At 41.1% G+C, this 26,645-nt stretch overlaps 3 protein-coding genes across 9 annotated transcripts in view; 2 read left to right on the top strand and 1 right to left on the bottom strand.

Moving 5' to 3' along the window:
* The first annotated feature begins 542 nt into the window (after window positions 1–542).
* On the top strand, window positions 543–7,866 carry dapk3 (death-associated protein kinase 3). Of its 2 annotated transcripts, XM_034104741.2 has the most exons (10): window positions 582–639; window positions 1,378–1,424; window positions 1,594–1,694; window positions 3,186–3,546; window positions 4,666–4,795; window positions 4,927–4,975; window positions 5,062–5,088; window positions 5,201–5,353; window positions 5,461–5,506; window positions 5,880–7,866. In XM_034104741.2, exons 3-10 carry the CDS (start codon window positions 1,633–1,635, stop codon window positions 6,408–6,410), a joined length of 1,359 nt encoding a protein of 452 aa, XP_033960632.1. In that variant the 5' UTR covers window positions 582–639; window positions 1,378–1,424; window positions 1,594–1,632; the 3' UTR covers window positions 6,411–7,866. The 2 variants fall into 2 exon arrangements, with proteins under 2 accessions (XP_033960631.1, XP_033960632.1); XM_034104740.2 differs by lacking the exon at window positions 1,378–1,424 and having other exon boundaries at window positions 543–639.
* Window positions 7,867–9,248: 1,382 nt separating this feature from the next.
* On the bottom strand, window positions 9,249–20,666 carry phc3 (polyhomeotic homolog 3 (Drosophila)). Of its 6 annotated transcripts, XM_034104758.2 has the most exons (16): window positions 20,594–20,666; window positions 19,619–19,709; window positions 18,365–18,574; window positions 17,304–17,453; window positions 17,132–17,212; window positions 16,527–16,679; window positions 16,247–16,336; window positions 15,533–15,728; window positions 14,338–14,939; window positions 14,139–14,250; window positions 13,436–13,704; window positions 12,782–12,950; window positions 12,581–12,698; window positions 11,407–11,524; window positions 10,643–10,961; window positions 9,249–9,813 (listed from the first exon to the last, which is right to left on the bottom strand). In XM_034104758.2, exons 3-16 carry the CDS (start codon window positions 18,536–18,538, stop codon window positions 9,659–9,661), a joined length of 2,706 nt encoding a protein of 901 aa, XP_033960649.1. In that variant the 5' UTR covers window positions 18,539–18,574; window positions 19,619–19,709; window positions 20,594–20,666; the 3' UTR covers window positions 9,249–9,658. The 6 variants fall into 6 exon arrangements, with proteins under 6 accessions (XP_033960649.1, XP_033960650.1, XP_033960651.1 ...); XM_034104759.2 differs by lacking the exon at window positions 20,594–20,666 and having other exon boundaries at window positions 19,599–19,863; XM_034104760.2 differs by lacking the exon at window positions 20,594–20,666 and having other exon boundaries at window positions 19,615–19,863.
* Window positions 20,667–20,811: 145 nt separating this feature from the next.
* Window positions 20,812–26,645, top strand: part of prkci (protein kinase C, iota) — a 35,625-nt gene continuing 29,791 nt past the window's right edge. Inside the window, exon 1 of the mRNA XM_034104625.2 lies at window positions 20,812–21,258. Coding sequence (XP_033960516.1) covers window positions 21,179–21,258 — 80 coding nt within the window. The 5' untranslated portion in view covers window positions 20,812–21,178. The remainder of the gene's footprint in view (window positions 21,259–26,645) is intronic.

Below are 26,645 nucleotides of genomic sequence, written 5' to 3'. Positions count from 1 at the left end.
TATGCCTACAATAACATTAAGAATACTTCTTGGTTGAAGCTCTGTGTTGGATATAAAAAAGAATCATAATCAGAAACAGGTTTATTACCAGGTAGGTTTACACATACGAGGAATTTGACTTGGTGTCGTGGTGCACACATAAAAGTAAAACAAGAATTAAAAACACAGGTAGAGAACTAGAAATATATTTAAAATAATAAAAAAGATAGTAAAATATAACAGTATTGTTCCAATCTAATTTTATGTTTTACAGTTGACTTAGCAAATACAGTTATTTGGTACACACATTTATAAGAACAACAATGTAACACAAGAAATATGGCGTACTTTTTAGGGCTATTTTGATTACTCTATGATTACATTAATAAAAAATAATTTAGTCGTTACGATATAAAATAAAATGTCTTCTTACATTGAGGTTGAACCATTTCTGTATTGCTGCTGCACAAATAAATCAATACCAGCAAGTGTATTTTGTTGCTGCAGTGCTAGCATTATTAAAATACTTTTATACTACTTCCATTTCGAAGAGAAACCGGAAGTGGGATGTGCGGGTGGCTCGAGCTTCATGCGGTTGAGTCTGGGAATTCATACACAACTACTTTGAAGAGGAATGCAGCACTCGTAGCCAACCATACTGTAAGTATATTTTAATAGCCATGACTTTATATGTTATTCAGTTCAATATTCACATTGTTGTCAGTGATATTCATTGCAGGTTTTCCAAAAGATTGTGACAAACAGCGAAAGCCGGTTTTATTCAGTATCTAAATAACCCGCTAAGCTAACGTTAGCTCTCTTCCGTCGCCGGGATTCACTTCAATTCTTCTTTTAAACGGGTTTTTATTCCTTAAGTTAATATGTTTTGTCTGTCGGCATTAGTTTTATGTTGTGTTGTTACCAAGAAGCTTGACATTTGTTGTTGTTTTGACCACTGAAAAAATGTCTCTGCTTGTAACGGACGTTAAACTGTCTTAAATATATCATTGTGAACTATAACCAGAATTGTATTTCACTGCCTATGTCATCTACTAGAAAAAAGTTTAATTAATAAAAAAAAAAAACGCCAGACGCTTTACATTGTGTCGGAATAGCAGTAATTGAGTCTAGGAGGAGGTGATGTAGTAGGACTGGTATGCAGAGGTCTGACATCAGCCAAAAACTCTCTGAAAACTGGAGCTGAGTTTCCTCGGGCCAAATAAGGAGGAAAAGAGCTCAGATACTTGATGATGTAGGTGGAACATATTAATGTGGCCTGATAAATACTCGTATCACAGTTTAGATCTACTAACACGGCGTTGTTTTGGTCGCTGTCACTGTCAATCATAAACTGTCAATTACATGTTTAATTAATTGTGCTTTATTGGCATGTAACAGGGACAACATTGCCAAAGCATCACGTAATTTAGAGATTAAATATAAAGGTACTTGCCCTTGCTTTTTATCTTGCCCTTGCTTTTTTAAAAGACTATTCTTCTATACAATGCATATTACTAATATGAAACATGACCATTGTAGTTTCACAAAGTGCATGGCTTGTTTTGTTTGTCCAAAACTCAAACATATGGTTAATATCTCCATTTTCTTCTGCAGTGAATCTTAAGGAATCATCATTCCAGTCAGCACATAATAATGGCTGGCTTCAGACAAGAGGATGTGGAGGTGTTTTATGAGATGGAAGAGGAACTGGGCAGGTACGTTTATTTTTTCTTCTCCGACTAAATGTTTTGTGACACCAATGTATATGAAAACATGTTGTCAGTGTGACAACTGTAGTCAAGAAACGATATACACTTGACTCTAACATCTATTTAAACCGGCCAGTCAAGCAAACGGCACATACACGATGCTTTAGGATCTTTTATATGCCACATTTGAAGGTCACCAGGTATTTATGAAGTGAATCAAAATGCTTACCTGCTTTCATCGAAACACTGTGCGCTTAGTTTTTTAAATCAAGTATCTGATAGCATCAACAGTTCCCTTTTTATAAAGATGTGTTTTATTACCAGTGCGCTTAGTTTGTAATAAATCAATAAATAAATGCATCTCACACAGATGCTTGAGTTGTGTTTGAGATGCATTTTGATGCCAGATAGGAGCTGCAAACCACCAAAAGCATTAGATTTTATGAAGGCAAACATATGCTAGTGTTAGCATCATTTAATAACCTTTTTACAATGTGCTTCGATAGTTTGTGACTGAGTCATCATATCTTTATAGTTTACATTTTCTACCCAAGCTACTTTTTGCTGCAGTAATGCAGCAAAGCTATTGTGTGTGTGTGTGTGTGCACACATTGAATTCTCTGCCCAGTCATGCTTTTATGGAATATTTTTTTCCCACCTGCACATTAGTGAGTTATTGTCAGTAATTTTATTCAGAAATTCTATAAAACAAAACTGTTTTAAATACATTTGTATATTGATTATGGTAAATAACTATATTGTTTTAGCATCAAACATCAGTTTTAAAGTGTATCCACATAATGCTTACAATACCAACATTCATTTGTATTCAATATGAAATCATGACTTAGTCGAGTGTTTCCAAACCTAGGGGTCAGGATTTCCAAATTGGCCCACATGATAAATCTCATAGGTCACAAGATCCCTGCAAACATTTCCTCCTCTTCCTACTAAGACAATTATTCCACAAACTAATGTCCTTGACGTGTTCTAAAACAAATGGAATCCGTTTTCCAGTGCAGTAAAAATAATACTTGTTTCATATGTAAACGCCTTGTTTTAAACCAGTTTCCATTCTGACTCTCTTGGCCTGAAACTTGGCTTTTGATGAGTGGATTGACAGAAACAACTTGACAACAGAATATTTTGTTACAGAAATGAGTTTTAATTATTCATATTTTTATATATTGGATACTTTCACCCTTTCCAGCTGCTTTTCAAAACCCCTCTCTTTAAAAGGATCCGAAGAAGAAATGTCTTTGTGGTTGACCTAGAACCCTACATTGACGTCATAGTCTCTGCTCAAGGAACATAAGTAGAAGTTGCTTCATTTAAAGTGTGGACAAACCAAATTGTTATTATTTCCCAAAGTCATGTGTTGATATATTGCCTGTACTCTGACCAGCAGCAAATCGTTTAAGCCAGAAGAAACCCAAAGTGGCAGGAAAGGTCTGCATTATCTTTGTTTGTAACGCTGGTTTCCTCTCCTCCTTGCAGTGGACAGTTTGCAATCGTTCGTAAGTGTAAGGAGAAGACCACGAGTATTGAATACGCAGCCAAATTCATCAAGAAACGGCGTCTGTCCTCCAGCCGGCGGGGGGTGAGCCGCGAGGAGATTGAGCGCGAAGTCAACATCTTGCGAGAAATCCAACACAGCAACATCATCACCCTGCACGACATCTTTGAAAACAAGACGGACGTGATCCTGATCCTGGAGCTGGTGTCCGGAGGAGAGCTGTTCGACTTCCTGGCTGAGAAGGAGTCTCTGACGGAGGAGGAGGCCACTCAGTTCCTCAAGCAGATCCTGGACGGGGTTCAGTACCTTCACTCCAAACGCATCGCTCACTTCGACCTCAAGGTCAGTCTTCTGTGTGGCTCGGGAGGCGTTAGTGAGACTCTGGTCCAGCAGGCGTAGTTTACATGTTAGTGAGGATTCCTGTTGAGGTGTAAGAAGACGTTTATGCTGTACTGGAAATCTCCCTGATGTGTGCAGAGAGATTTCTCCTTTTGAGAGACAGGAGAGCGCCCTGTGAGTCCTTGCTGCATGGAGATACTAATAAAGAGGTTTTAGGTTTTTACATTAGCCTATTAAGTTCCTGACACGTATCTGTTTATCGAAGTGACATATTTAGAGGACGTTTTGTTTCATGGAAAGAATAATCGGTTGGTCTGAAAATGACACTACATCTTTGCCTGATCATTATGTACCGTACTTTTCGGACTATAAGCCGCGACTTTCCTCCCCATTTTTTTGTACAGCTAACGGCCACTAGGGAACCTCCTAAATCTATGGATTGTACAGGTCAAATTAACCACCTTAACACTATGGGCTCTTTGACCAGTCCGCGCCTGCCACCTTTAAGCGGCGGGCTCCAGCAGGAAAAGCTGGAGGCCGGAAAAGAGTGAGACAGGTAGCGCGCCAAAGTAAAAGTGGAACCGAGAGACAGAACGAGAGCAAGACAGACAGACAATTTAGCTGCTGCGGCTTATATGCAGGTGCGCTTTATAGTCCGAAAAGTACGGTACTTATTTATGAATATGAAAACACTATAGTTGACCAAGATGTTGCCTCGTACACCCTGTCTCCCAAAGATAAATGGATGGTAAGCGTACGGCTTCAATATAACCTAATAATTGGGTTTCTAGATAACATTTTCAAAACCGTGTTTTTTCTTTGAAAGTATAGCATACTTCTATAGCACATTACTCTTTTTCTTTCCATGTTATACCAGTGATTAGTAAAGTGCAAACCCGCTAGTTGACGGATTGGTTCCTCAGGTATAGAATCCTGGCTGTCTGACTTTGTTTTTGAGACAGTTACTTTAGTTCCAGGACAAACCGGTAATGAAGAAAAAGCCACGACAGTAAGACGTTGTTTTAATGGGAATGCACACTTAAACTTGGATGTTCTTCTTGTAACAGGTTTCTGCCTCAAAACCTTGTTCTCCCTCTAATGTTTATTTATTTTGTCTTTCAGCCTGAGAACATCATGCTGCTGGACAAGAACGTCCCAAACCCCCGGATCAAGCTGATTGATTTTGGGATTGCTCATCAGATTAAAGCAGGAAACGAGTTCAAGAACATTTTTGGGACACCAGAGTTTGTTGGTGAGTTCAAGTTACCCCTCTTTTTCACAAATAAAGTAAACCTCTTTAAAGTGTTGTCCCTGTAAGTTGATGACGGTGCGTCTAAGATCTCCACATCTGGTTTGAATGAAAGCGTTCCTCTGTGCTTACAGCTCCAGAAATAGTGAACTACGAGCCCCTTGGACTGGAGGCGGACATGTGGTAAGATGTCAACACGTTGTTTTGGAAGCTGTAGTTTGACCTGTGTGACTGTTTTTATTCATGCCTGGTTCTCCCCTTCTCTGCAGGAGCATCGGAGTGATCACATACATCCTGTGAGTTGTGTTTCACATCACCACTTGTTGTTGACTTTAGTTCAAACTTCAATAGCTCGCTCCTCGGCCGTGTCCTTTCATAAAGCGAATCCTTTTATCTGTGTTCCTGCAGGCTGAGCGGGGCTTCGCCATTTCTTGGGGAGACAAAGCAGGAGACCCTGACTAACATCTCAGCCGTTAACTACGACTTTGATGAAGAATACTTCAGCAACACCAGCGAGCTCGCCAAGGACTTCATACGCCGTCTGCTCGTCAAAGATCCCAAGTAACAACTTTTCAGATATTATGCTGAAAATAAAGCATCACGTTTCTGTGAAAATCTACCGCTTTAGCTTGGTCGTTTGCTCACTGGTGGAATATTTTGGCTTTCAGGAAGAGAATGACAATTGATGACAGTCTTCAGCATCCCTGGATTAAGGTGTGTGGTTTATTAATAGTTTATATGGTGTAACTTTTTTTCACTGTCAAAGCACTCTTGGCTTGTTTGATAAACACATCGCAAAAGACTACAATATTGAAATCTGATTTTCTTTGAGTCCGTTGAAAGAGTTTTATCAGAAAACATTTGAACTCCCTGTTTTTAGTGCATTGTGTGTTCAGCTCAATGTTTTTATTTGATCTACTAAATGTTTTAAATAATTTCCCTTTTTCTAAATCCTACAAGCACTAAACAAAAAGTTTATGTATTGCAAATACTATTGTTACTTAGATTCTCAAAAGCCAAACATCACTCAAGATTTGTTGTCAAATTGCATTCCTTATTTTAAACCTCTACATATTTCCTTCTCCAGGTGATCAAGAGGCGAAATGTCCGCCAGGAGGAGCGAGACCACAAGACTGAGCGTCGCCGCCTGAAGACGACCCGTCTGAAGGAGTACACCATCAAGTCCCACTCCAGCATGCCGCCCAACAACACCTACGTCAACTTTGAGCGCTTCTCGCAGGTCCTGGAGGAGATCGCGGCCGCAGAGGAAGGCCTGAGGGACCTGGAGCAAAACCAGCGCTCGTGCCGGGAGGATGTGGCGGCGCTGCTGTCCATCTACGAGGAGAAGGAGGGCTGGTACAAGGAGGAGAACCAGAGCATCTCCACCGACCTGAGCCACATCCGGCAGGAGCTGCAGCGCACCACGGCCCAGAGGAAGAAGAGCCAGGAGGAGACGCGCCTCACCATGCAGGCCGCCAACATCCTCAAGCGCAAGTACGGGCGTCTGGAGAACCGCTACGAGGCTCTGGCGGAGCAGGTGGCCTCCGAGATGCGCTGGGTGGAGGAGCTGGTGAAGTCCATCTCTGCAGAGAAGGACGTGCTCGGCAGCATGCCCTGAGCCCGACTGACAACACTGACTCTGGTTCTCCAGCTCCCTCCGGCCCTCCTCTCTGCGGGTCGGGGCTCCTCATAAGCTGCTGCCATCGGGAGAACATTTTCAACTCTTTTTTTAATGTCGCGCTCGACAAACCAGCGAGAAGCAGAAAGGCAATCTTTTGAACCCATTCCCCCACGAAGAGGCTCATTCCTGTGTTTTATAAGTTAATTTATCATTTGAGAGATTTTACATACTGTTCATTGTTTTGAATTTGAAACTTTATTGGCTTTGTTTTTGTAAATGTTCTTTGCCTGGTTTTGTTTTTAGAATCGTAGTTACTGTACGTCACAAGGTGCTGTAGATGTCCGCTCTCGCCTCAGGTTATTGGTCAATATGTGAGAAGGCTTCACAACTTAAAGCTAAAGCAGGTAAATAAATAGCCATCGTCGAGGGGCATTTATTTAGACGCTTACATTTCCAATTCGGGTGCAGCTGAACGTCAGCTATAAAGGATGCAATAAACTCAAGAGCACTCGGCATAGAATGAAAAAAGATTTTGCGTTACACTTTTTTTTCTGTCTTTTATCTGTGATTTTCTAATGATTTCAAGTTTCCTCCAAAGAGTCAACCTCGTTTGTTGTAATTACACGGAAAAGAGACAATTTGGTGGTTGAGTTTATTATTAACTTTCACCTCCTGTATAGCAGACTTTCAAAACCAAAGTGCTTCAACACAAAAAACACCATACAACAATACAGATGCTAAGAAAGCGAATGTGAGCTGACAATAATAGATCAAACTAAATGAGAAATAACGTTTGAATACATAAAACAGTCTGTGGGTGTGTTTTCAGAAGCTTTTGAACTGATCACACTTTCATAAGTACCAAGTGACATGGTTCTTTCTAGGACCTTCCTTAGTAATGTAATGAATTCACGTAAAAGTCAAGCATTATTGGGTTTAAAATGTACAAACCCATCTCTGCTGTGCCTGAAAACTGATAGACCGTATTGCCTCTGCGTGCTCTCCTCTCTCATCGAGCTATTGATATATATATATCACATCGCTCCATGTCTTAAGCAACAGCCTGTGCTCAGTAGCTTGTAAACCCAACAGCGTGCATGGAAACTCTATACGTTGTCATTCTGTTTTCATCCTGACCATCTCTGCATTCTCGATACATTCCTCTGATAAGTTTCCCATCCAGGCAACACATTCCCCATGTATAGCGTAGAAAAGTGTATGATATATGCAGTAGTATTTTTCCACTAGAGAAATGTATACTTAATTGCACTTCAATGATTATAGCAATGTAAACAAAATCTATTTTAATCTGATTCTAATGTGTAAGACAAAGCTGAAATGTCTGGGCTTGTTTCAAATAAACAAAGTTATTACTGTTAAAAAGCATTCATGTTTTGTTATTGTGTGTGGCAACTCTTTGTATAGTGTATCTTTTATAAATATATGGACTTCTGTTTGTTATTTGTGCCTTGTTTTGTCCCGTGGTGAAAAGTAACGACATTGGCATTTACGTCAAGGACTGCACCAAAGTACAATTACAAGTTACCGGTTCTTTGCTTGTGTAACTTCATACTTCTACACCTCCTTTTTAATTATAGCAATTATATTACTCATTTATATGTATAACGTGTTTTATAATTTGCTCAACATCGACTAGATAACACTGTAAAATGCTGCTTGTTTTCAGTACTTGTATACAGAAAAGACTACATGCAGGTCTTTGGCTCAGCAATATCTAAAAAGCCTCACAATTTCTGCACCTGGTCTCCTGTACTGGGGAAGATAAAAGGTGGGGTAGGTAATTCACTTCAGAAACACTTTTTGTTATATTCCATGGAATAATCTTAACATCCCGATAGCAATGAATATATTAAATGCTTTGATGATAAATACATAAAAAAATGTCAGCCGTGGCGCAGTAAAAAGCACGACCAATCATCTGAGCCGGCCCGGCTAAAATAACTGGATGACCTCCCTGCCTGTCAGCCTTCCATCTGTGCACAATCTTATCTCGTGCCCTCATTGGTCATGTGCGCGTTCGTGTGTGTTGGAGGAGGGGCTCTGTGAGGAAGTCTGAAGGAAGAGGCAGATTTTTTCCGGTTGTGTATTTTCAAATTCTAGCGCTCACGAGCTGGTTTCTCCATTCTTACCTACCCTACCTTTAACAACGGGTAGTAACCATGGTAGTAATCATAGACTGTATATATGGTAGTAACTGAATAAATGAGGCCCTCTGCTGGTGGTTCACCAAAATACAGGAGATTTATGAAAGCCTCTTTTAGTAGATTTAGTTTAGATAGAGTTTTATTGTCTCCCTTAGGAGAAATTTGTCTTGGGCATCGAAATAATACACATAAAAAACATTCAGGTCAATCAGTCATAGATACAGAACAGAGATCACATAATATCACATGGCAAACAAACAACAAGAAACATACAGGTACCGAACTTTCCCTATTGCACATACATAATCAAATTGCATTTTAGTACTGTGGTCTCTCAATTTCTTATGTATTAAACAACTCGAGATCCATAAAAAAATATTCTGCTTTGTCTGTACATGTATAGTGATAGGCTTAGATGAAAGGCCAGTCTTTTTCAAGTGTTTTTTAATATGTTATTTATATATATGTTTATCTTCTGACCGTTATACCTATGCTCTGTTCAGCAGACCCAACATTTGATATATTAAGTTTGTAAAAAACTATTGTTTGCACTAACGGTAAACTATCACTCTTTATGAAACTCAATAAAAAACACAACACAATGCTTAATACATTAATGGTTTTATTTGTATATTAATTATGACAATAATACATCAATAATAAATAACCCTATCATCAGTTTGGCTCCAAACATTATTAGTTTGCTCATGATAAGTGTATAAAATCTAATCTGTTAGATAGTAAATCTGTTTTGTAAACTTTGACATTGTACAGCATTCTTAATAATAATAACTTACGGTAAAGTTGTTTCCTTGTTTTACAAATACATTTTTAATGACCATTTTGAAACAAATGGATAACCAGGGATAATCACCTACAATCACTACTGTTGAAATGGAAAGAACTGCTCATCTCTGTGTGAGTATCAGCTGGTTCAGTGTGTGGACTTCTCTCAGGCGAGGAGTCCTTGGCAGTGGTCTCAGGAGTCTCCATACAGTCTGTTCTAACTGTGTTAGACTACACAATGGAAAGAGCCTCCTTGTTGATGTGTGTTTACGTCCTCCTGATCAGAAAACATGTTTATGCCTCCTTTAGAGAGTTGATGTGTGCGCACAGTTTGAGTGCAGGTCCCAGTTTGAGGTTCATGGTGCTCAGCAGGTGCTCCTCGGTCAGCAGCAGCAGAGCCTGGCCATCGATCTCCTGAGAGCGAAACTCCTCGGCCACATCCTGACCCCCTGCAGGAAACAGAGGATACAGACTGAGTGTCTTTTGTTCATTTTGATGCATTTTGTTAGCAGATCTTTGAAGAATGACTTACTTATTACTTATTTACTCAAAGCTAACTTCACCGCTTTAAACAACTGGCGGCATTGATTCGATGATTACGTGAAAACCACCATTGTAATGAATGTCCACCTTTTATTTATTTTTTATAATGTCTCAACCCCTTACATTACAAATGTCACTAAGTTCTGAAGTTGCTGCTCATCATTTTTAGCCATGGATGTTTACTTACCTACTTATGTGTCTTTATTTGTATTGTAGTATAACTAATGTGTGCTTTTCTTCTATATATTAATATGTTAGCTTATTCTGTATTATTGCATGCCTTTTTTTTACCTGCTATGCCACATTGCTGTAACAATGTACATTTCCCTCTGATTCTACAGTAAGATCTCATCACACCAGCTGTGTCGCCCAATCAGGCTGGGGCATCAATTAAAATACCTCACTTCCCACACCCTACTTCGAGCGCCCTCACTCGGAAAACCCCTCCCCTCAAACACTAGTAGTTTGTTTTTATCTTAACACATCTGTAAAGTTTGGGAACAGTTTAACTTATAACAAAACATCATATTTTATGTATTTTATGTAAAAAAAAGGAATCAGTAAAGTGTCAGCAGCTGTCCAATTGTTTGAAATGTAGCAGAAGAAGAAGTATTTGAAAAGAAAAACACTCAAGTAAAGTGCAAGTACCTTTTACATTTGTAAATAAGTTTAGTATATGCATGAATGTACTTAGTTTCATGTCACCGCTGACACACAGGTGTACTGAAGTCTCACCTGGCAGGGAGTTGATGAAAGAAAACACTTGTTGGACGTTCCACTGAGACGCAGAGCCGACGTCTTCTTCAGAGACACTGATGGTTTCTGTCGTCCTCTCATCCCCTCTCTCCTCCCCTCTCTCATCCTCTCTCTCCTCCCCTCTCTCGTCCTCTCTCCTCCCCTCTCTCTCCCTCTGTCGCTGTCTCTCAGTCTGTTTTCTGAGCCTGGTTGTCATGGGAATGGGAGGCTCATAGTCACCATCCTCCTCCTCCTCCTCTTCCTCCTCTTCCTCGTCTCTCAGAGAGCTTTGTCGGGTCTCCTCAAACGACCTACGAGCCTGTGGAGCAAAAAGACATATCACACAACATCAACCAGGATTTAGCCTTAGCCATCTCAGATAAGATTTAGGTTCCTAGACTTCCTACCTGTGAAAACTGCAGCTCTTTACACATGAAAAGTCATGGTCTTTCCAACATAAAGGTTGACTTTAAAAGAGATGCATTACAACGTAGGTCAACTGGATCCATTCAACTAGAACATTTAATAAAATTGTCACGAGACAAAAACAAGACAAATGCCATGTTGTAGACACAAAGCATTTCCGATGGATGCTTTGGCTTCTTTTAAACAGTATTATGTATGGACTATTGTGAATACACTTGACCAGGAGTGTCCTTCCCCTCTCTGCAGCAGCCTGTCTCATGAGCAGTGAATAGTGTACATAGTGTGCAGTGTGTGCCGTGTGTACATAGTGTGCAGTGTGTGCAGTGCCAGTAGCTGACCTGTCTCAGGAAGTGTTCTCTGGAGGCTCCGTTCACTCTGCTGCCGGGGGGGCGTCCCCTCCGGCCCCAGCGCCCGACTCTCTGCACCGTGACACGCTTTGTGCAGCTCACACTGAACCTGAACACAGAGGTGTTAACAGATGTTACACTGATACGAATCACTGCAGACGGTCACATTTGTTTACTAACGGCACAGAGTTGAGTTTCAGTGACTGAGCTGATGGTCTGCCTCTGGACTCTTTGAAGGCTGGATGGAGAGTCAATGGGAAACATGGGAGTGATTACACCCTTGAGAGTTCTTCTTATAGTCTAAATGTAACTCAATGGGCTCCAGATGTCAGAGGATGTGTCTCACCGCCACAGAGGCAGACTTTAGTTTACTCGTCTCGTGTGGTAGACACTGCATTCTTTAGAGTCTTATTATCTAAGCAAGGATGCTCTTTGGCAAACCCTTGATGGTACACATTTGAGGTACTTTTCTTATCCATATTATGAAACCCTATTCTTCTACTCCACTACATCTCAGAGAAGTTGTACTTGTTACTCCACTACTTTTGTTTAAAAGCTATAATTGATTACAATTTGTATCTTAGTTGTTGAGTGTTTGGGGCAGAAGTACAGTTTAATTTGAATGTAAAAACAACTAGTGTGTCTGTGTTCATAGACTGATCACTTTATCAATTTAAATTAGTGCTGCACAATTCATCGATTTGATCAAAATCATTATATGAACTGGTGAAACATTTTGATCACAGGAAACACAATATTTGATACATGCTACATATGTGTTACTTTTCCATTTTGCTTGAAGTATTGTGGAGCTATAGAGAAATCTCAGCCTACCAAGAGTATTTTACAGACTGAACAAAACATATATGTTTGGTACAGAAAAAAATCATACTATGATAATTTGAATATATAAATTTGATTTTAATGGGAATAACGCAAAAAAAGAAGTTTGAACTACCCTTATATCATACCTGCTTTATTGCAAATACATTTCCGAAATTGTGCAACCAAAAAATCTAAATATATGTACTGTTCCATAAGGCAGGTTTCCATGTGCAGTTCTGGTTTGGCATTGCTTTAGAGGAGCAGGCTGGCGCTCGATACAACGTGTTCTTATTAATGAGAGTGTTGTTGGTGCGTCTCCATGTGAGAGTGATTTATTTACCTCCTGACACACGTCATGGAGCAGAAGCGTTTGGAGCGCAGGAAGGTGTGAGCGTGACCTCGACTGCCGCAGAACTCACACTGCAGCATGGCTGCCGCACTCCCCCCCCGCTCTGCAACTACACAGGGCCAGCTGTTAGTCACACACACACACACACTTACACACACACACTCACTCACATGTACACACACATGACCTCACCGTCTGCTGCAGGGTCGTCCTCCTCCTCCTCTTCCATCTCTGAGTCTGTTGAATCCGACTGGTCAGCGTCCAGCGGGCTGTCCTCGGCCGCCAAGTCCCCGTTGGTTTGTCTCTCCTGAGATTCAGGAAGGGAAGCCTGCTGTTCTGCCAACATCGAGGTCGAGATCACCTGCGTCCAGAAAAGATAAATCACACACACTGACATGGCAAGACACCTGTGTAGAAACAGGTGCTAATTTGTAAGCATCTAAATGTTAAAATGTTCTTAAATTTGAGGTTACTGTTGAAAGAACAATTGCTACAATATCTCAACAACATCTCTAGAGTATATTAAATGTAGAAATGTACCTGAACCAAACCTTTTAGACAAACAATCTCAAATCTAATCTAATTGTGCACTGCTTGTGATATTTTGATGCAATGTCGCCATACGCAATGACATTAATTGGTAGGTCATATGCTGATTCACCATTGTGGTACCTCATGCTGGAATTGTCTTGAGACTCTTATTTAAATCAAGCATCTTCAAGAATATTACTTTAATTACCCATGAACACAAGAACACATACTGTCAATTATTCAAGATGATATGTCTAATTGTTTTAAGCATCCATCTCTAACAGATGTTTCGTGGTGATGTCACAGTGTTCGTACCGGGAACGGCTCCAGGCCCTCTCTGATGACAAAGCCCTCTATGAGGTGCGTGAGGACGTGGGTTGTGTGTATCCTGTCGGGGCTCAGGGGCGCGCTGGTTGGGGAGGAGGGGGGCTGGCTGGGACCTCTGACCGCGGCTGGCAGGACTGGAGGAGGCAGAGAGGGAGACGGGGGAGGAGGGGTGCTGGTGGTGAGCCGTGAGGACTCTTCCACCACCGGCGACCTGATCATCGAGCGGCTGGGTGTGATGCAGGGTGAACCCATCACTGCTGAACAACAACAGGGGTACAAGAGACAGAGAAAGAAGGATTACCAGCTGTATTCTAGTTTATTTTCAGGACACTCAGTTTCCTAAAGGAGGTTTAAATAAGGCTGACCACTAAAACGTATTCCTCAGGGCCAAGATGTCTGTCAGTCAGGTTAGTTTTCAGTGGCAGGGAGATCATTTGAAGGCTTTTTGACATATTTTTAAACATATGGAGGCTGTAATTTGCAAAACAATTTACATAATTCAATTATAACGAGATTTGTATTTATTTTAGCTCCAAAACGACTTAATGAAACAGATCCATGGTCAGATTTTTAAATGTATTTATGCATTTATATAAGCCCTGGTTTTTCATGAAACATCCGCCGAGTGAGGAGACTCTTTGGCCTAGGTTGGGTAATGTATATTTTCTATTCTATTCTTTACACATCTTACCTGCACCATTCTGCTTCAACGGCCCATTGTCTCTGTCTCGCTGAGCACCGGGAGAAGACTCACCTCTCCTCGCCTCTGAGCTCGATCCATTCACTTTGCACGTTTGTCCCGACTGAAATACAAATCACAACAAACCCGTCACATACTGTGGACATGAAACACTTACAAAACGTAACCGCAGCACGCAGAAGCGACTCACCGATGGTGTTTCATTGTGTCTGACTCGGTGCACTTTCAGATTGACAGCCACTGTTTGAGGGGGGGGGAGGTTCTGGTAGTTCATCTGGAGCAGAGCCTCGGCTACAGGCAGCTCCTGCTCCGTCAGCAGCACATGACCCGACTGGAGGGCCAGAGCCTGGAGCGAGTGCAGGGGTCGCCTCTGGAGGGAGGCCGGGGGGTTCTGGGGCAACCTGGGCAAGACCAGAGGAGGAGGGGGAGGTGGGGGCTGGTTCTGTGGGAAGGAAGTCCGACGGCGTGGAGCGGCCAGAAGAGGAGGAGGCTGAGGCTGGACGGTGGCTGCTGGGACTGAAGGTGCAAAAGACTGAGAAGAGGAGGGGGCTTGAGGGCTGTGGTTGGTGTGTGAATGGGTGCAGGGAGCTGTGAGTCTTTTAATTGAAAGAGGAAGAAGGTTGGACTTGGTTTCTTGAGGTGCGACTCTGAGGGCGATGGGCTGGAGCTGCCGGTGGTGTGGAGCCCCTCCTGCAGTCTGATGGAGGACGAGCTGGTGGTGAGACCCCCGGTGGCCGGAGGGACAGGACAGCTGCTGTTTGACCAGAGCGTGGGTATGCACCGGAGAGAAGGCTGCAAACAGAGTGTGGATAAGACTTAAGGGACCAAAAAAACAAAACAACGGTCTCTTCTTCAAAGTGGTCTCGAAACCATAACCCAAACTAAGTGCGTGTCAGGAGTCCTATTGCACATATCTGATTTCTCTTACACCAGTTGGTACCTTTGAGTCATCCCTAAAGAGAGTAAAAGCGACACATCACTTTTGAAGATTATTGAGGCTGCAAGTGAAAAAATAATTACAAAATGCCCCAGAGAAACCCAACCTCTTTTCTCCTTCCTATTACCTCTATCGATCAATCTATCGATCAACTCTATCCGTTCGATAGAGAAAATGACTTTAACTCTTGGACTTCAAAAGGAGAAAGAAAATAAATACTAGGAAAAAGAGGCATCAGTATAATCATCTAGACTTTTAACAATTTCCTTTTTTTTTTTAAATCTTAATTCGTATGCATTAGGACCTGGTCCAGCTTCTTTAAAAAAAGGTTGACCTGAAGAGTTATGGCACATTGTGGGGGTTCACTTTCACAGCTGGGTTGCACGCCTGAAACACACTTTCTAGTAAATGTTCCTTTACATTTCGATATCTGAATATGTCCTGTCACCTTGGGTTATGACGTGGGGTCCCGATGTTTCTGTGGTGGTGTCAGTCAGCTGGTGGTGTTTCAGCCCGCAGATCGACGTCTTGGATAAAGAGGTGTTTAGATTCAGGGCTTGTGATGGGGCGGACGGTTTTAAGATGACACTGTGAGCTGCGGCCAGCGCTCCGGGCAAGTGGGCACGCAGAGCCAGATTCTGCCCCTGAAAATACACACAGAAAACGTCACTGTTAAAGTCTATAGAAAAGTCAACGTTTATTAATAGTTCCTCGAACGTTCATCACTTGACTTGTGTTATGAACGGTTAAAGAAAAATCAACGAGCATCCGTATTATTCCTCCATTGTCATCCGTTTATTTAAAGAAAAACTGAGACAATAGTCATTAGAAGCCATGTGATTGAAAATGGTTTGCCCTTCCCCTTATACTGAACACCTGTTCACCTGCCCTTAATAAAGGGCCAAAACCACACCTACAAGTTACATCACTATAATTCATCGATAGTCAACATCGATAAAAACAATAATAAACATCAACACAGGGAAGTCCATGACTATAGTTGCAAATGTTAATAAGTTAAATATGCAAAAATGGATTCAACAACTTGTGTATTCATCAAATAACTTCTCATTGTATGCAGCTCATGATATGTAGCATCCTGCAGTCTATGGTATTTCAGTTGAGTGGTGTGTGTTATATTCTGATTCCTGACGGTGTGCACCTGAGAGGAGGGAGGTAAAGCGGAGCAGGAGGTGACAGCGGGGAGGTCTGATTGAACTGCAGCCACCGTGGCTGCTGGGGTTAGAATAAGCTGACAGGAGAAAAAGCAAAAAGCAGGGAGAGACAGGTGGCTCGGTGGTTAGAAACAAACTAATTGTATGTTGTGAGAAAACATAACAAAACACATTCGGTAAAAATAGACATAGGGCAAACAAGTCGTGCAGTTTTAAAGTTCCAGTGCAATTTTCAAGTGTGCTTTAAAACGTTGAAAGAGTTTGTACCATCTGAGTGCGAAGGTACATCTGAGCTTGGTTACAGTTGGCCGGTCGGTTCCCCAGGAGCATGGCCTGCTGGGAAATGGTGGTCGCAGCACCAGTGGATGTTCGGGTTTGTCCAATCAGCTGGGCTGTCACTGGAGACGATGGCAGAGTAATCTGCATGAAAGAAAATGAATGTTGAAAGGGACAGTTTGGAGTTAGGTTGTGTGAAGTTGCTGGTCTACCGCTGCTTCAAGTTTGTTTTGAAATGGCTTGTTTACAAGATAATAGATTGAGGCAGTCAACAACTCCTGTGGTCTGCAGGGTAACATATTGTTTTTGTCAAAGGTTTTTGCAAAGAGAGCATAGATAACAGCCTCAGCTCTATGTTGGCAAAGAAGTCCGACAGCAAGTTAAAGCGAATACATTATTTTAAAAAGAAAGCGTACACCTAAACGTATATTGATCTCTTCAAGAGGCTAAAACACATTTCTGCTGCTTGAAACTCCTGTCCGTCCCTCCAGACTTTGAATAAGTACCTCATGCAACCCTGCTTCAAAACATCTAAAGTATTACTTGAATATGTCTGCTTAGGTCAAGTTGATGAGAGTCGTAACTCAAACACTTACTGAGTTTTGGGAAACACCCACAGGCTGATGGACCAAACTGCCACTGGATGAAGACGACGGCTGCCTCTGACATATTGAAGCCTGAAAGACATTGGAGAGACATCACACTCTCTGTTCTTCATGTTAAATTATTCTCCATGTTTGCACTAACACATGGCCAACACCACCCGACCTGCTGTATGGTGGCCAGGCTCTGCAGGTGGGGGCTGTGCTGCTGCAGCGCGGCGGTCTGCAGCATGAGGTGCTGCTGCTGCGCTGCGTACATCTGCTGCAGGTATTGAGCCGCCATGCTCTGAGGTCTGTGGATGGCCTGCTGGATCACCTGAGGGACACATCAAGCACTCAGTCAGTTAGTCTTTTTAATTGTGTTCCTGTTGCTCTTTAATTAGCTGAGAATGGATACTTATATTATTAAGTGCTGTTAGGATTGGAACATTCCTAGAATATTTAAGAGATGTTAACATTCAGCAATACTTTCTTTTATCAGCTATTTTATGTTAAAGACACCTTTTCAAAATAACATTACATAAATAACAAAATTAACAATTTAATAAAAGTTTAACAGAAGACTATCTATTTCCTACAATTTCTGTGTATACCATATTGGCTATAAGAGCAGAGCAGGGTCAACTATCAACTACCTTTTACCTGGATTACTTGTAGGTCCTGGGTAATGTCTATAACCAGGTTATAGACATTACAGACTTACAAGGAATCCAGGCAGGTTGTCCAGCTGGAAAACCTGCCTGTCAAGTCTAACGATGCTAAATGAGATCTGATGTACTGTCTATTATCTGGACTCCTCTCAAAGGAAACAATCCGTGCACAGCTTCTGGTACTATCTATTACCTGGACTGCCTGCAAGCAAAGTCAAACAATGCTTAGATAGGTTCAAGGATCCGTCTTTACCTGAACTCCACTTAAAATAGACAACAGATTAACTAGGTCCCAGCTACTGTCTATAACCTGGTTTCTCTGCAAATGAAACAAGCCATGCAGGCCCCAATCATGTGTATTACCTCCTGGACTCCCTTTCAAATACAAACAATGAACCACTAAATCACAAGTAATGTCTGGATTACCTGTCAGTCAAGTCAATGTTTGCAAAAACCTGGGGAACTGTCTATAACCTGGATTCCTCTCACATGAAACAAACCATGCATAACTCCCAGGTACTATCTATAATCTGGATTCCTCTCATGAAACTATGCCGGGGTCAAAGGAGTCTAATACCTGGACCGCCTGTCTGTCAGGTGAGATGATGCTGAGGGAAGTAGATGGCGCCTGGGTGCACGTGGTGCTGCAGGAGCTGACTGTTGCCATGGTGATGGCTGCTGATGATGGGGTGGGGGTGCTGGTTGTCCTGTTAGTCTCTGTCTGCTTCTCTGCTGATCCCTGCCTGTCCATCTCCAGCTCAAACACAGATCCAGTGATGGGAAAACTCTGGGGATAAAACAGACAATAAGTAACAGCAGGAAGTTCAAATCAAACTTGACTTGAACCAGGAGGATGGATCTGCAGCTGCTTCTGTTGTTTAACACTTTCCTTAACTGCATGTTTACAAGCTCAAATCAACTGTTGGTTAAAAATAATATTTGATTTCATTTTTTAATCAGTAAAAAATTCACGTAAATAATAAATAGGAATCTTCCTTGAGTGCAGCTCTGAATCAGTTCCTGTTTGCTAATAAAACATGTAGCCTATATAAATAAAGAAATAAATGTGCTATGTAACATAAGCTACCCGACTCTAACATTATTTGTATGTTTAGCTTATGTTCTTGGAAAAATGCATGTTCATAATCATGTTTTCATATTTGGTCACTTCAATATAGAGAGCATGAAACTGCCAATTATCTCTCTATACAGGTTCAGACAGCACATCATAACATGAAGAAACATAGATGACTTCATTGCATGTAAAAATAAAACATTATGAATTTGTAATGCAGATATGTGAAAGGGGGTAAATCATTCATGCTATTGATGTGTTTAAAGGTTATGTTGTACCAATACCACATCTGTAAAGAGACAACGGTGCAGTGCCACCATGCTATAGATGTGTTCTATCTAATTTGATAAGCAAGCTTTAAAAAAAGTCAAACATTATTATATGTAGTAGTAATATCAAACAGATAGCTTTTAAAAAGAGAGTTGTTTTGAAATATGTAATAAGGCTGCACACTGATGGTCTAAGGCAGCTTGAGTATTGATTGCTTTTTGCTGCAGAGCCGGCTCTGTCCAATTAAAAACCAGCTGGATATTTCCGTTAACAAACCCTTAACGTCAACAATTTATCTTAAATGCACTGCCCATCATTTAAGAAATTCGGATTAAACATTCAACAATGAGATTCCCTCTCTCTCTGTCTGTCTGTCTGTCTGTCTGTCTGTCTGTCTGCCTGTCTGTCTGCCTGCCTGTCTGGCTCTCGTCGCTCAGACGCTTCTTCGCTTTATGCAATCATTCACCTCTCGTCGGCGTTACCTGCCTGCTATTGAGACACCATCAGGCCATCAGGAGCTGACAGGAGCCCGGCACATTGTCCCAGTCATGAAGCTTCTGATGCGGCAGTATACTGTCTAAAATGGAGATAAAAAACATATCAGACGGTAGCAGGCAATAAAAAATCCCAGAGACAGCACCGCTTGCTGTGCGGGAGGACCTTCCACAGCCGGAGCGCTCTGCATGGAGAGTCCCAGATGTTATACAGGTTAAAGTGGCTTTTATGCGTTTTGAATAGATTTATTTATTTATCATGATAATGTCTGGAGAAAATGTTGAATATTGGCACAAAAATAAAAGATTGTGATTCTGGGTTTTAGCTCACAACACCAAAATATGCGTCAAAATACTATTTCACAAACTGCTGATGCTAATAACACAGACATAAAGTAACCCTATAGGCTAATCTTCCATTTGGGTTGGTTTCTCTCATGGCATAGCATTTCGTTTTTCACTGTATCTATCTATTAAACGGGGACAACATAATTTCAAAGCTCTTTATGTTTTGTGTTTGCAGGAAAAAATAAATCCTGTGCTTGAAAACACTTACTGTCAGGAATTGCATGGAGTTGTTATATTATTGGATGATAATAAGGATGAATTACTACTTTATAACGAGCTAAGCCTTTCCATCTTTCTCTTATCTGATCTGATTTGCACTGATCTTGCAATATTGTATTATTTATGTTTTGTTAATTTGCTAAAAACCATTAGTTGTTAAATAAATGTTATGGAGTAGAAGTAGTAATACTCAAGTAAAAGAGGGTGCAAGTAGCATACCTCACAAATACTTAATTACAGTATTGAGTACATGTACTCTGTTATTTTAGGTTTGGGTTAATATTTTATTTGCTCCCATTCTTTTCTTTTATGAATCCCGTTTTCTAGCACAGCAACACAGAGGATTCCCTTATTTTCTGAAATAAAAAATGAAAAGTAAGACAAATATAAATGCTTTTACTTCTATTCCTGCTCCATCCATGTTGATGTTACTTCCGAACCAAAGCACTTGAATGCGCGACATGTCTTGAGGGCTTCTCCGATGTCCGAGCTCAGATTGTTGAACCTGAAAGCAGCACTTACCCACTTATAAAGCTACAATTGGTACAGTCGGAATGCAGCAAATGGATAATGTTTTACTTTTTGGAGATGTTTACCATTTAATACTTATTTGTTATACATTATTGACTTCAATTCAGCTTGATATTATGCATGATACTGTTTTTGACGTCAAATGTGTTAGGATACATGTCTGTGTGTTTGTATGCGCAACCCCATGCATTCCGACAATGGACTCGCCCGTCGTCAGGCCTTTGCAGTAGGGAGTTGTTTGGCGGATCCCGCAAGTTTTTCTTTACTTTACATGCTATTTTAGTTTCTCTGAGGAAGGCAAACACCTTCGTTTTTATCAACACTAGCCTCGTTCTTCACTTACCGTGTCGACGGACCTTAAAAACAAAGTGTTTCGGGGCGTGGTACACAAACTAGAGAGGCGGAGAAGGAAGGGAGGCATCGGGGATTCAGACGGACCACGGCTGAGCTCAGGATGCCGACGTTGCGGGACAGCACCATGTCCCACCCCGGGGAGAATTCACACCAAGTCCGGGTGAAGGCGTATTACAAAGGGTAAGAAATGATCCCAACATGTCATTGAGGTTGTCAGTAACCTACCAGGAGCAGTTTTAGTACTTGGTAAGGTGGCTAATCAGTTGGCTAATATTAGCTAACCCGGCTAACGGCTTGCTAATGGTGGGTTCTGGGGTTTAGGTAAACTTGAGCAGGCAGCTGAAACTGTCCAGACCCGCTGTCAGTGTGAAGCCAGACTCTCTGGGTTGTTTGATAAATATTTCAGCTACAGGGTGGAGTTGTCAAGTGATTTAAATCCAGTCAAAAATAGTTAATGATCGAGTTTGAAACAGAGCTAGTCTGTCAGCTAGTTAGCTTAGTAGCATTGACTGCTAGTTGCACTAACTGTCACTGGTAGATTCATTGTGCCCACTTCACTATTCCCATTGTAAAAAAGATGTAACCTTATAACTAGCATGACAGGCTTTACACTAGCTAACATACATTATTTATAGTTAATTGCTAATTAGCTATGTCTTTAGGGGATTGGCATAATGACAACAGGAAATCCTGACAGGCTTTTATTGATTGATATCGATACCAGCATTGAAACTATTTAGGAATCGAAACACAAGATGAGTGTTGTTGTTGATCTTCATCCTGTTGGACTACCTCAAAATGTGAAGTCATGCTGAACTGTTCATATCAGATGGTATTCTCAAGTATTTCTGATAAACTGATGTAGTGTTTACAATACAAGGAATATAATTCAAGGAATGTCCTTTCATAAATGAGTGTGTATGTATTTTATAAAGGGTGTAACAGAGTTTATTGCTCTATTAATATGGGATTTTATCACACTACAATTGGTCAGTTTTCACTTTGTTTTTATCCTTACTTTAACACCCTGAGTCCCACCTAAGACTCTCAATTCAACTGTTGATTATTATGTAATAAATCGCTTAGTTTACGAAATGACTAATACCAAGTGAAAAAGTTCTTAAAGCTATGTTAGTCATCAAATATCTTATTTTGTGTGACCAACAGTTCAAAAACCATGGACATCCAATTTACTGTGATACAAATAAGCCTTAAGATGCTGAAACGGCTTCATTCAAATATTTAAAAGACGCTTCCATGGTCAACATTGCAGCTGGTTAATTTCCTGATGATATACTTATACATTAATTGTTTCAGCTCCAGCTCTTACGTAATCTCTTCCTAGATCGAGCTGCAAAAACACCTTTATTATTTGTGGAGAACCTTGCCCACAAGACAAACAGTAGATGATAAACACATAACCCTAATTGTTCTATTCATCCCTGGTATGGAGATGCCGTGCTTTGAGTGTTTGTCATACCAGGCCTGGCAGAGGCAGTTTACCTGCTTTTAGTTTCGCACTAGGATGTGATGATGGAAATCATTGGTCACCCTGTTGTTTCCATGACACTCCCTGCCCCACCGGCTCTGTTGGATGGAGCCAGTGATTGGAGCCCTGCCAAGACTTGAAAAACGTGAAGTGCAAGTCAGCCAGACCTCTTGTAGTCCTCCCTGGCTCTCTGACACACCTCACACACACCGTGTGGACTGTGCATTAGTTGTCATCGCAGGTAACAAAGCATCTGAAGTATTTATGAGGCTGCTGCTGAGGAATCTCAGCTATGCTGCCAAAGAGGGAATGCAGTGAGATTGTCTCGTTATCGAGTCGCATTAAGCCAGGATCACCAGGGTTGTTATGGTTTCCCTGCAGAAGTTAGGAGTGGGAGATTGATACTCGATTGGTACTGACATGCCAGCACAGTTTCTTTACTGTTTTTGTCTAACATCCCAACTTTCTCAAACTATATAACTCAAATATACACAAGCTTAAAAAAGCAATGAAATCAGGGCAATTATAACATACTCTCTGAATGACCTTACTCTGTGGTAATTTCTCAGGGCAGCTATTCTATTCATCTGGCTTAGTATAGTGTCCTGTTTTAAGTCCATTCATGCCTATTTGCACGTCTGCTGTCTGTCAGAGTTAACATCAGCAGACTGGTGTCAGCCTGTAGCAGCCTCAGCCTGTCACCGGCTGCTCTTCATTTCCCTCTCATTCAGCCTGATGGCCAATAGAAACATCTAAATGCACTGAGACTGACAGGTATTGATTCTGTACAGTAGTAGCAGATAGATTGGAAATTAAGCTTCAAACAACAACAGTTTTTTTTTATCATCAATTCATTTTCTTGACATTTTTGCTCACTCAAGGGATTTCTTAAATAAAAGGTGTCCATCACAGTTTCCCCGGGCAACAAATGACCGCTTTGTGTTTTTTCTCCCCATTCCTTAGTTAAAAAACTTGATAATCAGTTTATTAAAAAAAAGATAAAACAGATAATCCTCATTTAAAAGAAAATGTTTTGTTTTTTTCATTATGATTTTTCTTCTTCTTCTGCTCTACAGTGTAGCAGAAATATTGAGACTTCTGTTTCATTGTATTACACTCCAGATGCAGTTCACCTACATTTTGTTTAGTTGTATAGTATTATCAGTATTATTGGTTATTTCTTACAGTGTAACATTTTGTAAAAAACCTTGTGATCCTTTTCTTGCTCCACTACTTATCCAACACGTCCATCAATATCACGCCCGGTATCTTTTTCTATATGTTAATCACACTTTCCTTACTTAATACAGCTGCTCAGTGCCCACTTGTACTATCATTACAAGCTCTACTTTAGGAACATATAGAACCTGCTTGACATCTCTTCCTTGATTGCTTGTTATGTATTGCTTCCTACATTCTTCTGTGTTTTAATTGGGCACAAGGGGATGTTTTTGACAGCTGGAAATGTATGGTTGTTAGGAGAAGTCTTTACATAGACAACACCGTTTATCAAAGAAAAAGCCTATATGAACTTTGATCCTGCTCCTACAGAAAATAAATGATGTGCAGAAAATTCTTTTTAAGGTGAGCAATTAATTAATCAATCATATGTTAGTTTAGTTGTATTTTTAGTTTTCAGAATTCAGATGTTTCTTATTTTTTCCATAATGGATCAGCTTCCCAAATGTGGTATTCCTTCTCTGTGGGTTGATTTTCAACCAGATATATTTTGCCTAGTTGGAGGAATCTGTTTGACTGAGCTCAGGAAGGCATCTTTTAACACTCTCCTTTCTCAGTTTACAATTCAGCTCACTTCATTTCCGAAAATATTGTCATAAAAACGTTTTCTGTCGGCCTGCTATTCCCAAGTTGTATCTTACAAAAATGCAAAGCCTTTTATTCGGTAGCAGGTCCTGTTCCATTGGGTCCATGTTCCTGCCAGTGTGTATCCATGTCAGGCCAGAAAAAAACCAATATTATGCGGAGCTGCCAAAGACTAACAAGAGGCGTCTTATGTGCCAGAGCAACTGCAGGATTCCTGTGTGAGGCATGTTGTTTGGCAGGAAACCGGGATTACACCGGCTCGACCAAGCAGTTCAGATACTTGCCTCTTTTGAAAGGAGTTGCTCTTCTCTTTCAAAGACACTGCATCACTGCTTCAAGGCTTGGCTTTGTTTAAAATATGGGAAGCGTTCCTCGTCCTGCCATTTACTTTTTTTGCTCTGAAAGCCCCGCAAGCCCTGAAGCACAAAGTCGTGCACCCCTCACCCGCCCGTCCGCTGACACACATCTTCACTAACGAGTCTCCGCTAACGTGTGTGTGTGTGACGTGTTGTCTGCTGCAGCGTCTGCACATCCTGCACTTTGTGTGTGATGCAGCTCAAGGGTTACTGTAGACGCGTCGGCCTGTTCTTCTTAGTGACTTTGTGCGCTTCGGTCGGTGCTTTAGTGCTGCGAGGAGCCAGACTCTCTCATGTTCAGCACAGCAGGATGGCTGTGTTGCCTGGAGACCACTGCGCCCTGCGGCCTGTGTTGTTTCACCCATAACCTGTTGGCTGTTTCGATCACTTCCTCCACATTGCTCTATTGGTTTTAGTGTGTAGGTCATGACGAGTCAGACTTGAGTGTCTGCAGGGTGGTTGTTTGAAGATGTTGAAGGAGGCATTCCCACGTGTGACAGCGCCGATCGATGATAATCGTAGAGAGATGTAATCTGTACAATATTTCAACAAGCAACACAACACAAACAAATCAAAGAAAATGTTCTGCTTCTAGCTTGATTGGTAATGTTTATCCTTCCAAGAACACTCATTTCACTGCGGGCTAAGATGTTTGCGCTTCACTGTCACTAGGGATGCTCCGATCGATCGGTCACCGATCGATATCAGCCGATACTCACTCTCTACCGATCGATCGGTGCTCTCTAAACATGCCGATCGCAATGACGTAAAATACATGACACTTTTCTCTGTGTGCGGCAAAACAAGCTCGCCAAAATGGCTTCACCGGTCTGGCATTATTTTAAGGTGTCCGAAAAAGACAGTAAAATAGCGGTATGCAACGTGTGTGAAGCAGAAATCCTGCAGCTCCGCCCGCCGGACCGGTGAGCGGAACGAAATACACAAGAGTTAGACCTAACACACTTAGCTATTTTATCTTCCTCTGGAACTAGCTAAACTAGTTATTATAAATATATTTATTCATTCTTCACGGCCGGGTCACTCATTACTGGATCAGTGAGCTGCATGAGATGCTGACAGGCTGTCAGGAGAGGGAGAGAGGGGGAGAGGAAAAGAGAGCGCTTCTGCTCATTTCTCCCGTGTTATTCTCCAAAGTGAATGTTAACTTGAATAATGTACATCATTTCAATGTAATAATTAAGTTGATTGTTGTTTGTAGAAGCTCCAGTGAATGAGCCCCATGAACTGAGTTTAAACATCACTTTAAATGGAAGATTTAAAGTGATGTTTAAATCTTCCATTTAGGCCCCGCCCACATGATCGGCCGATACTGATTCCGGTGATCGGTCCCGAAATTGGCGATCGGAGCATCCCTAACTGTCACCATATAATACGTTTGTAAATCCACAATAATAAAAACGACTATTTCAGCTTTATCACTCTTCTAGTATATTACTTTAGTTGTTAGACGAATACTATGTTCATTATGATTGTATGCCCTTATTGAATTGTCCTGCTACATGTATTTATTTAATGAGTTGTTTAAATAAAAGAAAAGCTCATTTAAACCAATAAGTCAATTAATTAAAATAGAGGACTTTGTTTGAGAGTTGTTTGTATTTGTACTGTGCTATTGTTATTAAGTATGGCGACCGACAAGCAACACGTATATCAGTGCTTCTCAAACCTTTTTCAGTAATGTACCCCCTTTGAAACATTTTCTCAGCCAAGTACTTCCTGACCGACCCCGAACATTTTTGATCGAAAAAGCCTATACAAATAATTCCAATATAGTGATGTTCTCTCAGTGTGTGACTTAACTCCTTCATGCATGCTTTACAATAAAAAATAACGAAAAAAAATTTAAACAGATTTTTCCAAGGAGTTTTTTCAACTGA

The sequence above is a fragment of the Pseudochaenichthys georgianus genome, chromosome 17 (assembly GCF_902827115.2).
Source record: "Pseudochaenichthys georgianus chromosome 17, fPseGeo1.2, whole genome shotgun sequence".
Taxonomy (NCBI): domain Eukaryota; kingdom Metazoa; phylum Chordata; class Actinopteri; order Perciformes; family Channichthyidae; genus Pseudochaenichthys; species Pseudochaenichthys georgianus.
The sequence above is the reverse complement of the archived record's forward strand: the minus strand, read 5'-3'. Positions and strand labels throughout refer to the sequence as shown.

Bases quoted from the DNA above. Each gene is read 5' to 3' on its own strand.
- phc3 (XM_034104758.2), bottom strand. From the start codon at position 18,538: ATGGACAGGCAGGGATCAGCAGAGAAGCAGACAGAGACTAACAGGACA. The intron at 17,213-17,303 runs GTCGGGTGGTGT...AATGTCTTTCAG, and splicing joins GCCTGGCCACCATACAGCAG to GCTTCAATATGTCAGAGGCA. The intron at 14,251-14,337 runs GTGAGTCGCTTC...TTTGTATTTCAG, and splicing joins GACACAATGAAACACCATCG to TCGGGACAAACGTGCAAAGT.
- dapk3 (XM_034104740.2), top strand. From the start codon at position 1,633: ATGGCTGGCTTCAGACAAGAGGATGTGGAGGTGTTTTATGAGATGGAA. The intron at 3,547-4,665 runs GTCAGTCTTCTG...TTTGTCTTTCAG, and splicing joins TCGCTCACTTCGACCTCAAG to CCTGAGAACATCATGCTGCT. The intron at 5,354-5,460 runs GTAACAACTTTT...TTTGGCTTTCAG, and splicing joins CTGCTCGTCAAAGATCCCAA to GAAGAGAATGACAATTGATG.